The 13,463-nt window shown below is 40.5% G+C and overlaps 1 protein-coding gene across 1 annotated transcript in view; it reads right to left on the bottom strand.

Moving 5' to 3' along the window:
• Positions 1-9,441, bottom strand: part of bmp7b (bone morphogenetic protein 7b) — a 29,032-nt gene extending 19,591 nt beyond the window's left edge. Inside the window, exon 1 of the mRNA XM_076984249.1 lies at positions 8,743-9,441. Within this exon, the coding sequence (XP_076840364.1) occupies positions 8,743-9,142 (400 nt within the window). The 5' untranslated portion in view covers positions 9,143-9,441. The remainder of the gene's footprint in view (positions 1-8,742) is intronic.
• Positions 9,442-13,463: the final 4,022 nt, after the last annotated feature.

A 13,463-nucleotide genomic window follows, 5' to 3' on the forward strand; every position in this document is an offset into this window, starting at 1 on the left:
AAAAATAACGGCGTTAGATAACGGCATCATTTTGTCAGTAACGGGATAATATAATTAATTACTTTTCCTGTTGTTACAACGCCGTTGACGTTACTGGTCATTAAAAGCGGTGCGTTACTATATATTGATATACTAACAGTAATACGAGCGGACCGCTGCCCAGGCTAGTGAGGAGTAACAGATCTCGATAGGTCACAGTTCTCGGTGTAACACCTGTTTAACTTAACAAGTCAGTAAGCGATTGGCTAAGGCAGCGTTATGGTAGCCAATCAGAGCCAATGTTTTTACACGCGTGCCGAAGCACACCAGTGACACACGACACAGAGAAGAGGCAGAAATGGCGAGTCAGGAGCAAGCTAGTGTAACGGTTGTGCTTTCCCTTGCGCAATCTATTATATTTTAGTTTTTCATTTCGTGCTTCTTGTCTTTATTTTGCTTACTTTATTCCCTGCCCAAGTTCTGCCCCTCGTTTCTAATGAGTTTCACCCGTGTCTTGTCGATCATTGTTTCGTTCGTCTCTCGTGGTTATGTTTTGAATTATTCCCTAGTCTCACTCCGTTAAGTATAGTGGTTTGCTTCTTTCCCTATTTGTTCTTTCCAGTATTCTAAGTTAGTCTATTCGGTGTGTTTCTCCTTTTTTTAATGATCTTTGCTGTCGCTTGGTTTCTGTAAGTGTTGTAGTTTTTATACTTTTGCCGTTGGTTTAATTTGGATGTTAGTAGTCGTTCGTATCTCTTGTTGGTGTGACGTTTATGTAATCCTGGCTTAATGTTGTAAGGTTGTAGTTGAGTTTGTTTTATTTTACTTTAGTGCACGTCCGTAACATTGCCTGTCTTTTGTTTTATGTACTCGGCCTCGGTTGTAGTCCAGATTGGAATATGCCATGTTGGTCTCGTAAACATGTCTCTCACATTACTGTTGGAAACCTGTCTCTTTGTCAGTTGTCAGAGGAGCGATCTCCTCAAAAGCACAATAAAACCACCTCATCTCCGCATTTGTGTCCGCTCCCAGTTAGTATGTTACAGCTGAATTAAAATTAGCATTTACAAGGTGACGATATAAACATTATTTAAGAAAATACTTGAAGTTCCTGAATGTCTACCAGACTGGGTATTTGATTTATTTAATCAAGAATAGAGGTTTTATTGTTAAGTTTACTTCTGTTGTGAACAAACCAGTTGTCTCAGGTTGACAGAATTTAACTTAATTTGATCAATTTAAATGCACTTTATATAGTGTAACTGTTTACTTGTGATTTTTTTTAAACAAAGATTTTGGATTTTAAAGGATTTTATCCTGCACTGGTCTGTTGATGTGCAATAAATATCAAAAGTTAAACACCTTTCTGATCTACTCATTTCAACTGACTGTGAAAACTTTTTCAAAAAATCTAATGCAAATAGTAATGCAAATAGTTACTTTCCCTGGTAACGAGTTACTTTTATTATAGAGTAATTCAGTTACTAACTCAGTTACTTTTTTGAACAAGTAGTGAATAACTATAACTAATTACTAGTGCTGTCAATTCCAGGTGCCACGATTAAAAGTCCTCACCAGGATTTTGCTCAAGCTTGCTAGATTTTCTAATTAGCAATCCAGGTAAAATTAGTGGAATCAACACAATCCAGGAAGCCAGAGCAAAATCCTGGTGAGGACTTTTAATCGCGGCACCTGGAATTGACAGCACTACTAATTACTTTTTTAAAGTAATGTTCCCAACACTGCCACTGACTGATGACAAAGCAGTGGATGACATATTTAGATGACTATGTGATGTTAGGCTTATAATCGTTTTATTACCTAGCAGCCCCACAACATGCATAATTACATTGGGGAAAGTGGTAAGCACACCAGAATGGTAATTGCATACAAAAGGTCTTGCATATTTGCACTGTGTGTGTGTGTGTGTGTGTGTGTGAGTGTGTGTCTGGGTATGCATGTATGTGGTCACTTTTCCTCTCTCATTCCACTTATTTCTGCCCATTATGTTTAACCTCAAGTTTGTGTGTATGTACCAAAAGCTAAACTGACACACTGGTTGACTGACTAATTAAGCTTTAGGTTGAGCGAAGATATAGTAAACACACACACACACACACACACACACACACACACACACACACACACACACACACACACACACACACAAGACCATCAATGTCTGCTACTCTCATCTTCTTCCCTTTTCCTTTTGCTCTTTACTTTGCATTCTTTAATTTTGTGGCCCTTGCTAAACCATGCCTACCACACACTGACCAACCATGCTTCTGATCTCAGGGAAATGCAGCATGTCTGCATAAATATTTTTCCAGTTTATAATCCTGCCACAACACACAGCACTCCCATATATTGAGTAGGCAAAAGTTGATCCTAGACCAGCCATACAATCAGAACGGGCCCCGCTTCACTAAGAGGTGCAGTGCAAACTGCCTGTGTGTGTGTGTCTGTGTGCATGCATATGTGTAATGTCTTTTTTTATTAGGCTAGTAGTTGGTCAGTGGGTCATTAGCTCAGCTCCAGACCTCATCTTGACCCTATCTGGGAGCATAGCCCAGTGCTTCTCAGGACCGCCAAGTCATTGTTTTGCACACACCACATCATATAGTACAGTAGATGGCAACACACTGATATTTCACATTTAATGTCATTTCAATAAACATCAATATTTATGATTGGATATACAGTATATGCAGCATGTAAATAGTAATCTTTGCAATCCTCTGAATGAAATCTGAATATAACATTTTCAAATTCAGAAATGGCATTGAGAACTCTGAGGTCCAACAGACCTCAAAATAGCACAAACTGCAGATAAAACATAATCAATGCAAACACCAGTCAAGATGTCTTCACCAGGATCTCGTCCCAGTAAAAAGCACAAGTGCTTTTTCAGCCACACACACTGCTTGGTGTGTTGACAGAGAGCGACAACACTGAGGTCTCGCTGCTCTCTCTCTGAGGCCGGGGTGCCTAGTGAGAACTGCATGTGGTATCCTTGTAACATTGCGTAATGCACAGCTGAAGCGGTGTGGCTGTCAGTGAATACTTGGCTCAGCTCACAGGTTGAAACGCTACACAACGGTACATTACTTTCAGGGAGGAAGAATTGATAAAACATATGAGAACAAAGGGAGGAAAGATAAAGTGTTAATGGTAGGAATTATGTGAAACGGAGAGACAGAGAATAACCGAATAAAGAGAGAACATGAATGAGAGAGAAAACAAAATGCTACTTCAGGGAAGTGCCTTTAGCACAGTGAGTTCTGATGCCATAATACCAAGACTGTACAGAAAAAACAGAAGAATAACACTTTACATGTCAAGGCCAATGAACTAATCAGACTCAACAAAGTGAAACAAATCCCTCCAAAGATTTCCTCTCTAGTCTACACCCTCTGTCAAGCTGAGAAGCATAAAAAAAGTCAGGACATCAACATTCTTCTGATTAAAGGGCCATTGTCTACAAACAAATGGGATATACTACCTATAATGTTAACATTTACAAATAACTTTAATATGAATGAATCCCAACTACTTTAGAATTAATAGGCTAAGACAAAAGATTTATATGTGAGATATATTAGAGTCTGTGAGGGTTTGTACAACAAGGCAGGTTATGTAGAATATGTGTTTGTGTGCATGTGTAGCTGTGGGATAGAGAGGAGGTTGAGAGGGAGAGGTGAGTGTGTGGAGATAAAGTTTCCCTGCACAGCTGCTTTGGCAGGCAGATGCTTAGAAACATCTGTATTAACCTCTGGCAGACTCCCAAGGGCAACGTGCTGTGAGCTGGAATGTTAGGAAGGCAACAGAGCCCAAGTAAAGAAAGGAAGAGAGAGAGAGAGAGAGAAAGGGAGGAGGAGATAAAAGAGAGAGCAATTTAGGGCTGAAAGACAGAAATGGATATAGTATGTGTCCAATGACTTCCCTTCATTCAGAACACACACAGCTAACGTACACCACTTCCATAACACATTCACCACATACCCACTCTCTTTGCCTGATGTAAACACATCAATAAGTAATGCAATCCTACCATTGCACTTGTACACAATCTATGTCATGACTGAGGGTGTTTGCGTACATGTAGGTATCCATATGTGTTATAGAGTTCTTGTAAATCTGAACAAATTCCCAAATTACATCATACTTCCTCTATAAAAAAAAAAACCTTATTGTGTTTGTGTTAATACACATCATAAAACCAGATGAACGCATTACTTTGATGTAATGTCAAACTGGGTATACATCTCACCCTACTACAATAAAAACTCATTCACTTGTAGAGCTCTCCACCACTGAGCAATGTTCATCCCCTCCCACTCCCGACTGAGGTAGCCAATGAGAGCAGTGGTCATTAGCATATAATATCCACACAGAACATTTTTCACAGTGGAGAAAATTATAGGGCAGAATACACTACAACACACTAGACCAACAACACAGCTGAATTACTGTGGGCTTTTTGATACTCATACCAACATAACATGGTTTACATAAGTCTTTACAAGGAGCTTAAATTTCTAAAACTAATAAAATATGTCTCTTTTAAAATATGGGTGAGACCGTGTACATGCAGAAGGCATTCAGAAGGCTTAGGAAAAATCAGTTCTACTCCTACCATGTAAACCAGGATGAGGCTTAGTATGGAGAAATGACTGTGTAGTTCTTTGTGGTGCTATCTGGAGCAGCAAAGAGAGAACAGAGTAGGCCAGTCCCACATGCTACCCTCTAGTCCCAGCCAGAATCCGATCACTTCCATACATCAACTCCCATTATTGCTGTGTGCAATCCATCTCCCTCCATAACTTCCAGTTGGTCTTATTTTCTTCTTAGCTCAGCCTTTGCAAATGGTTGAAAGGAATAAACCTTGGGTTCTGTGGATTAACACAGAATGTCAAATCAAGTCAAATGTATTTGTATTGCACATTTTACAACAGCAATTGTCACAAGGCAGATTAACACGTGTCCATGCCCAAGCTCCTAGTGAGCAAGCCAAAGGCAACCATGGCAAGCAGAATCTCTCTAGAACAAGTGGAAGAAACCTTGAGTGTAAGCAAGACTAAGGGGGGGGTCATCATCCTCCTCTAGTCGGCCCTCTGATCACTCTGATCAAAGATACAGTTTTTTCTTCCACGTCCCAACTTGCACAAGATAGATGTGAGATGGGGAAAGATAGTTGAGCAGGAAAAGGTAATGACCTATTAATATATAGACTGATAAATACAGAGTTACTTATTAGAGGACAAAGACGAATGTGAGTAATAGAGCTTGAGGCCAAGTATATTTGTACTGACTTCTATATTGTTAACTATTAATTGGGTTAATGACTTCAAAATGTCTGAATCCTGTCTAGGGCAAAGATGTTTTTGTACATGACTAGAATGTCTCTAACAGTAGTTTGAGAAGTCCCCTTCAGAAATGGGTACTCTGAAAGTCTGTACGTATTCCCTGGTGGATTCACACGGCCTCTGCGCCGCAACCCCTTCCTTGCGCCATGTGGCGTTTACATTCTACATGTATGCTGTAAGCCATTTACACAGCTGGACTTTTTAGTGAGGTGACTCAGAGACAAAATGTCTCGTGCCCCCGGGGTCCCAAAAACAGAGACCCACCCACCCGTTCTCTGCACAGCGGCAAGAACTGTCTCTATTGCTAAACGTAACACAGCCCAGACCCTCTTAGGCACTTTTTTGCCCTCACTTAGATACACTGAGCATTACTCTGTACCCAAAGTGGTAAAACAGAGCAGCTAACAATATAAAAGACCAGCTAAACACTATAAAATTACAACAGCATACAGACTCATAAACAGTACCTGTATCATCACCATTCTCACTTAAAGCCATCTAAAGGAACTACAAATCATGTGTAAGCTTTGTCAGAAACACACATTTCTTTACACATTTGAAAGCTTGTCAGAATAATCTTCAAAGCCTAACGAAAGTCTATTATTTCTTGCTAGAGGAAAAATGTAAGAAAGCCTTCTTAGGAATAGTTTTTTTTTGCCAGATCTCCCTACAACTCTTTCACAGGGACATCAGGGAATATCTGGGAAATGAAATTCTCACCTGCTGTCATAATATTTTAGTAGGAAAGAATGCCACCCAGCTTTATTAAGTGAGACGGGAGAAGATAAACCTTGAATACATTTTTCATTTTGGTATCTATAAGGCAGGAAATGTAGAGTGTCTATAATATTCATTGTGACATTTCAAATTAAGATACAGGGAACCTTGGGTAAAATGAATGAAAACCTGCTTTCTTTTACAGCTGTGCCATTTTTGCAGTTTTGTCTTGATTAAGATCTGGTAGATTCAATACAGCCTCTTTCCTGATCAAATAATGAGTCTGAGACACTGACCCTAACAAAGCTTCCATTATCTTGAGCTGTGCAATCCTGGCAGGGCCTAGGCATAATTCAAACAAGTGTCCATTTTATTAGTCAAGCCACTGCCATAGATAATTTGATCTATAGCGACATTAGCAAGACATGCATCTTACTTTTACTTTACAAAATATAATGTTTTTTGAAACCTCGTGGTTGGGGAAGAAATAAAAGGAAGTTTTTATTCACTTATAGTTCCACATCTAGTACACATTTCCCATTTTCATTGAGTCCCCATTTGGTGATAGACTCTGTTATTGCTTGTGTTGTTGTTCCCTGTCACACTGAACCACTCATTTATGGGACTTTACATAATAAAATGTCACAAAAAACATTTTGACCAAAATAAGTGTTTGAAGAAGAACAAAGTAAGTATATGTGCAAATCCTAGACTTGTATACCTATATCTCATATTTACATTTTAATTTCCGATCCAAATTATATTCTACTTTCTTAGTTAACTAGTATTGCTCATTTTCAGTCTTCCGAATTATCCAAGCTCATCTTTAAAGAAGCAAAACTGTGGTAACATGTTGGGGGAATAAAAATGCAGTTACTTAGAGGGAACATTTCAAATACCAGCACATTATTATTTTTAGCAAACTTCGGGATATATAGTACCAAATTAAAATGATACATCTTTCCAGTGCATTATTATTGATGGAATCTTGGTAGAGCCCAGTGCACTACCACTGAATTACTCACACGAACCACTGGATTGTGGTATCAAATGAAGTGTTTGCAGTGATTTGGGGGCATTGACAGATTCCTTGAATCAGAGCCATACTGTCCTTCCATAGACAGTAACAAAGAAAATCCTGACCGTCCTTTCTGAGGCCCTGAGTGAGCAGAGAGGCCCTTAACTCTGCAAGCTACTGTGGTCAAATCCATCTGTGTCAGTTCATGTCCAAAATAGGCACAATGTAGCTGTCCCCTGGGTAATTACACATCTCGGAATAAGAAACACACACACACACACACACACACACACACACACACACACACACACACACACACACACACACACACAGACGCACACACACACACAGAGCACCTGATTTATATATTACAAATTATTACATCTTGCTTATTATGCTCCATTTAAAAACATTTATCAGGCATTCCTGATTTATCTATATACATAATAAATGGCCTACATTATGTTTCAATCATTATTATATAATAATTCCTATACAGAGTTTGGTTGTTACATCTGATAATATGGTGTCAAATTAGTCCAATCATTAACCCACTTTACAAATTAAAAGTGGTTATATAATGCGTGCACACCCACAAATAATATAATTGCACTTTATCGTCCAACAGGCCACACTAACCACGTGTATTAAGCAATGTCACTGCTTTAAGGCTGGTGGTACACTAATGAGGATTTCAACAAACAGAACCAGACCAACTGATAAGATAAGTGAGGCCTCAGCACAAGACAAACCACTTATCGAAGGTCGCATCTGCCAGATAAAAAATGACGTAAAAGGAACAAGCTAGTTAAATTATAGAACTGCTAAGAGTCTTTTAGATGTTTGATCTGATAGCACCGTAAAATGAGCATTTAAATATTGATGCCACTTAGTAATTTACTGCACATTCGAGGAATTGGGGAATTAAGACTTTTGTGTTATCCGAAATTATTACTGACTGTGCTTGGCAGGAGAGACAGCTCGTAGCTTTGTCCAGACACCCATTGCACAAACAACCAAATTTTACCAGCCAGCACAGCTGGCTGCGAGACAGCAGACGTTTCGGAATGCAACACCTCTTTATTATCGTGCTGGAGACGTAGCACGTTGCTACACATAACAAGTATGGGTGGTGTTTACCTGCGCCTATCATACTGAGAAACACCTCAAGCTGATGGTGCAGCGCACATGAGTCTTCTAATAAAACCTCCCATGAAAGAGACCAGCCGACTTGTGAACTATGCAAACTATTTGGCCAGGGAACAAATAAAACGAAAAGATATCTTAAATACCCAGAGGGAGGGAGAGGGTGACATTTTTCGTTCCAACAAAGGCGTATTCTTTTTATTTCTAGGCAGTTACTAATAAATCTAACCTACCCTGTAATCTTCTAAGCAGTGACAGGTCCATCTTCTCAGCGGATGTGAAGTAAGAAACGTGGTTTAATCACCTAAGGCTGCGTGTAAATACCAGGTAATGCTTAGCCTTGCTAAAGTGGCCCATAAAGTGACCTTTTGGTTGATTTTGCAGTGAGTACATTTAAACAACGAGTGGCCATGTTTACACTATGTAGTAATTACTGCAATATTGTGGTTTCGGCGCACTCAACGCAAAATAAGTCCGTAAATACTGGTGACCCGTTCGCAGATAACAGCCTACCTAGATTGACAAAACTCATGACCATGTCCGCGTCGTTAAGGAAGTTGTTGTCCTGAAGAGTCGCAATTGGTGGCCCTTGGGTTGTGAAGATGGGCTTGTAGGGGTACGAATAGCCAACATCGTCTCCTTCAGTGGACATAGCATTATATAAATCCAGCATGAACATGGGTGCTGCGTTCTGTTTGCCGTGCAGATGTGGCCGTGGACGGTGTGGTAACCCCAGGATGGACAGGATCTCTCTCTGCATCTCTCGGCGCTCCTGGTTTTTTAAACGCCGGTGAATAAAACTAGAATGGACCTCGTTGTCCAAAGTAAAGTTCGTGAAGACCATATCCGCCAAGACAACGTATCCCCACACTAGGAGTAGTAAAAGAGCACTTAAATCCAGGAATGAAACCATAACTGGTGACCGTTTTTGTAATAGTCTATAATCACTTAAATAGAAAATGACAAGGTCCACAAGTTTAAATACAGCCAAAGCTTCTCGCTTCTAATCAGTTTTGTTCCCTCATTTCGATAATGAGGAAACTTTTCCCCCCTAGAACACAAAGTTTATCTTATTGAAGGATACTTGTTCCCCTGTTTCAAGACTCGGTCCCTTATGGTGTGGGAGCCCCCTTCAAGCACGCAGCCCTGGGAGCTGTCAAGGCGAGTCGAGCTGTGCCTGTTCCTCGGTTCAGACGGTACACTTTTATGAGGGAGGGGCAACAGCAGACGCGCACACTATTAACAAAGCGCTGCTCGTTTGCAGGGGGGAAAAAAGCTAAAACTGACTACAACGGTTAATCTCTCCACGGATTGTTTGTTGTCTTTTGTGAGTAATAACCGTGGAGGTTTCCGACGCTGACGTACTTCATGTTAACTTAGACCGCAAACGTGCGCTTGCGCGAAGAATACCTGTTTCGCGACGTTTACTGTTGCACTTATCAGATAAAACTTATTGAAATATATGTTAGCGACCATACGATGACAGAGCAAAGTTTGTTTCTTATCAGTTCTGGGCTCAATCAGCTCTAATGCAGCTAGAAAAACTTTCTCCCGGCGTTTACTGTAATACACGTCAGGTGCAACACGGCACTATAGTGAAGAACATCTGAGGGGCAGTATCTTTTCTCTCTCTCTTTCTCTCTCTCTCTTTCTCTCTCTCCCTCTCTCTCTCTCTCTCTCTGTCATACACTCGAGGGGCAGCGATAGATAGATAGATAGATAGATAGATAGATAGATAGATAGATAGATAGATAGATAGATAGATAGATAGATCTATCTATCTATCATAGTTAATAAAACTATGAATGTTTTATATTTACTGTTAAACTCTTTTGCAGTGTTAATAGTAAGATTTTATGAGGGCAAAGTATGTCTGGATCTGGATCTGGATGCTTTGACAAAAAAAATAATAAATCAGGTCATTTACCCCAAATGTAACTAATCATATACAGTATGTTTGGAGTCTGATATTTTCTTTAGTCATCATGCACTAAATCTACAAAATTAAGAATTAGAAACTATTTCACTCCAAACCAGTCTCATAAATATATGCTTAAATCTTTGCACATAGGTCGTAACTGCATTCTGTATGACTTGTCAATCTGACCTGTAGGTAAAAAAAAATAAAAAATCTACACCATACGGCAGCAGACCAATGTAACACTGAGGACGTCAATCTTAGATTGCAAGAATTCCTCCTATAAATGCATTCCTATAAACTGTAAAGGAAGCTGCACTGTAAAGCTGGTAGTTAATAATATAATATAGGTCAAGTATAAAAAGAAATAAAGATTTGGGAATATATTTATGATATATTTTGGGTTAAAATGTGTTCTACTATACATTAGCTTTCTAGTATCAGAGCAAAATTAACAAAGAATACATCATACAAAAACATGTCTGGGTTGACTACATTTGGGTGTGGATTAGGGTTGGAGTTATTTTACCAAACCAGACCTGTCATTTAGGTCCTTTCACTCTTGACAAGAAGAGCAGGATAAAGAGTAGAAGCTGCAGTACTCACTGGAGTGGAGTGTGAGATAATGTTGGTGACACTCTGTGCTCCACACCTTTTAATGTGGTCATACTTTATTATTGTTTTTAATCAGACACACTTCCCTTTGATTTGCAGTGACAATACACATCAGCTCAGTCTTCCAGTTACTCATTCTGTAATCCATTTGGTGCTGTAATGCTGTTAAATGCCTCTCATAGTCTGCAACATATAAACAGAGCTTTCCGGTCCCCCCCCCGATAGAATCAGTGAATTGCCACAGGTGTTTATACTGAGGCGGCCTTTCTGATTGAGGACTTGAAAAGAAGGAACATGGTTTCAGTTAAAACTGTCCTCTATCCCTGGATGAGGGAGCCAGGGGCCCCATGGTCCTGCTCTCAGCCCAGCAGAGGGCTGCTATTCTGGGGAAGGACAATAGGAACAGACCACCCTTTGTTCCAGCTTTGGTGGCCCTTGTGAACTAGTGCAGTAAACATTGGGCACTAGCTGACAGCACTGGCCTGGATAGGCACACTGAGGAGCTTTTGACCAGGGGAACTTAAGCATAACCGAAGTCTGAGGTCCGACACTGACTTTCTTTCTTTCACTCCTTCACAAAGGCACACACAGACACACTTGCAGACTTTTAGGTTGCAGGACATTCATGCACACATAGACATATACATGTAAGAGCAGCTGAGGAGTGATTGCATTGATTATTTGATTGTAACAGATCCACTCAGATTGGTGTGTTTAATAGGGCCAAACTAGTGTGGCCCCTCCTCGTTTAGATCCGCTGCTGTGAAAGGACCTTTTACTGAATGTCCATAGCTGCTAAGTTTTCTGCTAGAACTGATTCTATGACTGCTGTTTGCGGTTGTGGTTGTTTAGTGCAAATACTTTGATCAGTGTAGTGCCAGAATGCCTTCAGACAACACAGCCAACAGTGTAATCAGTGTCGGAAATGGGGATAATCAAAGACCATTATCATTGACACTCTGGAAGTCTTGGGTCAGAATGTAGCCACACAGCCACAAAGCAACATTTTAAAGTGTCAGTTCCACTCTCACCGCTAAAACTCAATCCAAACTCTTTCAAGTTTGATAATGGTGCGAGACAAAGCAGACTTTTTTTCTTCTTCCACAGTTTTTTTTTTGTGTCTTCAGCAGTTAGTGGGATTTTTTTCTCTAATTTACCTCCTACATACACACACACTTCGGTGTTGTCTGTCTGCTGTTCCCCTCTACCCAGACACACATCACAGCAACTGCAGGTTCAAGCATGACAGCAACTCAGAGGAGATACAAGCTTCAGCATAAAACAACTATCACTGACTTTCCCTGGACTATAGTAGACACATTCTCTCTCAGTCTAGAGTTTTTCAAAACACAGAAAAAGGCTTCCTTCCAAGGATATTTTACATAGAATTCCATCCCTCCTCTCATCTACCCTTTCATCTCCTATCTTCCTGACTTTCCTTTGCTCCACATCACTTCAGCACAGCATTTGCAAGCTGGAGGCAGAGGTTAGGGTAATATTTATTTCGCATGTTGTCTGCTCTGTGCCAAGCAGGTGGCCCCTTTTGAAGCCACCGAGGTGGGAAACAGCGGGACAGCTTCACTGGAAGGATCCAGTAAAAACTGTCTTCCAAGGGGAAGAGACCCTCAGTCAAAACAGTAAAGGTTTGGATTAGATGTGGGGGGAGTGATTCAGTGCAGACATTATGGTTGGGGGGAGGGAGGGGGTGGTGGTTCATTCTCTTCCACTCATCTCATCATGTCTAGATTGTTCGAGATGCTTTAAATGTGTATGCCCCTGCACCCCACTGGGCTGTTTAAGCACTGGCGACCCAGGTGAAGCTGAGCAAAAGCACATGTTCACTCCGCACTGAGTTGATACTGAAAGCAGCCGAACATGTGAGCCACAGCTGTGAGCCAAAGGAGAAATTGAAAAAAAGCACAAAATGAAATAGTCTTAGAACCATTGCCTTTATTTGATGCAGTAATGAGTATACCACTGTTATATTACTTTGTGTGAAAGCTGGACTGAAAAAATTAAATTTGGAAAAGATGTAGTGAATAAAAACAATTTTTTTGGTTCCTCTGGTGTACTTATGTACCATTCCCCTATGTGTTTGATTTGTTAGTTCTTCAACTTTCTTATAACTCACTATTATGCACTGCCTTAATTGGCTGTCTGTCAAACAATGTGATGAAGCAGCAACTTGCTGCTAAATAAATATATAAAAATTACATCAAGGCTTGCCAGCAAGCAAGCTTAAATACTTGTGTTCAAAAACTTGTCACAAATAAAAATTCCCTCCCAAACTAATTTATCTTATCACTCTGAAAGGCTGAGTTGAGCAGTCACTGTGGCAGAGGCAGAGAGAGAGAGAGAGAGAGAGAGAGAGAGAGCGCTAAGGCAGTTCTGTTTTCTATTTGTGGGGATTAGGCTGACAGATCTGTATTTGGTTTCGCAGTGGCCTCTGGCTTCAGCTAATCCTCTTCACCTGCAGAATGGTGGCCTCTCTCATTCCCTCCCAAATCACCTCCTTCCAATCCTTGCAAGCCTGCCTTATGGCCCTACAGTCCAAGCACTGTGAGACACAAGCGTATGACTAGCTAAGAGCCGTCAACCTAGCTTAAAGCCTTCCACAAACAACTTACGATGAGCCCTTCAACACACCAGGGGAGAGAGAGAGGGATGGAGTACGACTGAGAGAGTGAGAGTGGGGGACCAT

This window comes from Brachyhypopomus gauderio, chromosome 21 (genome assembly GCF_052324685.1).
Source record: "Brachyhypopomus gauderio isolate BG-103 chromosome 21, BGAUD_0.2, whole genome shotgun sequence".
NCBI lineage: Eukaryota > Metazoa > Chordata > Actinopteri > Gymnotiformes > Hypopomidae > Brachyhypopomus > Brachyhypopomus gauderio.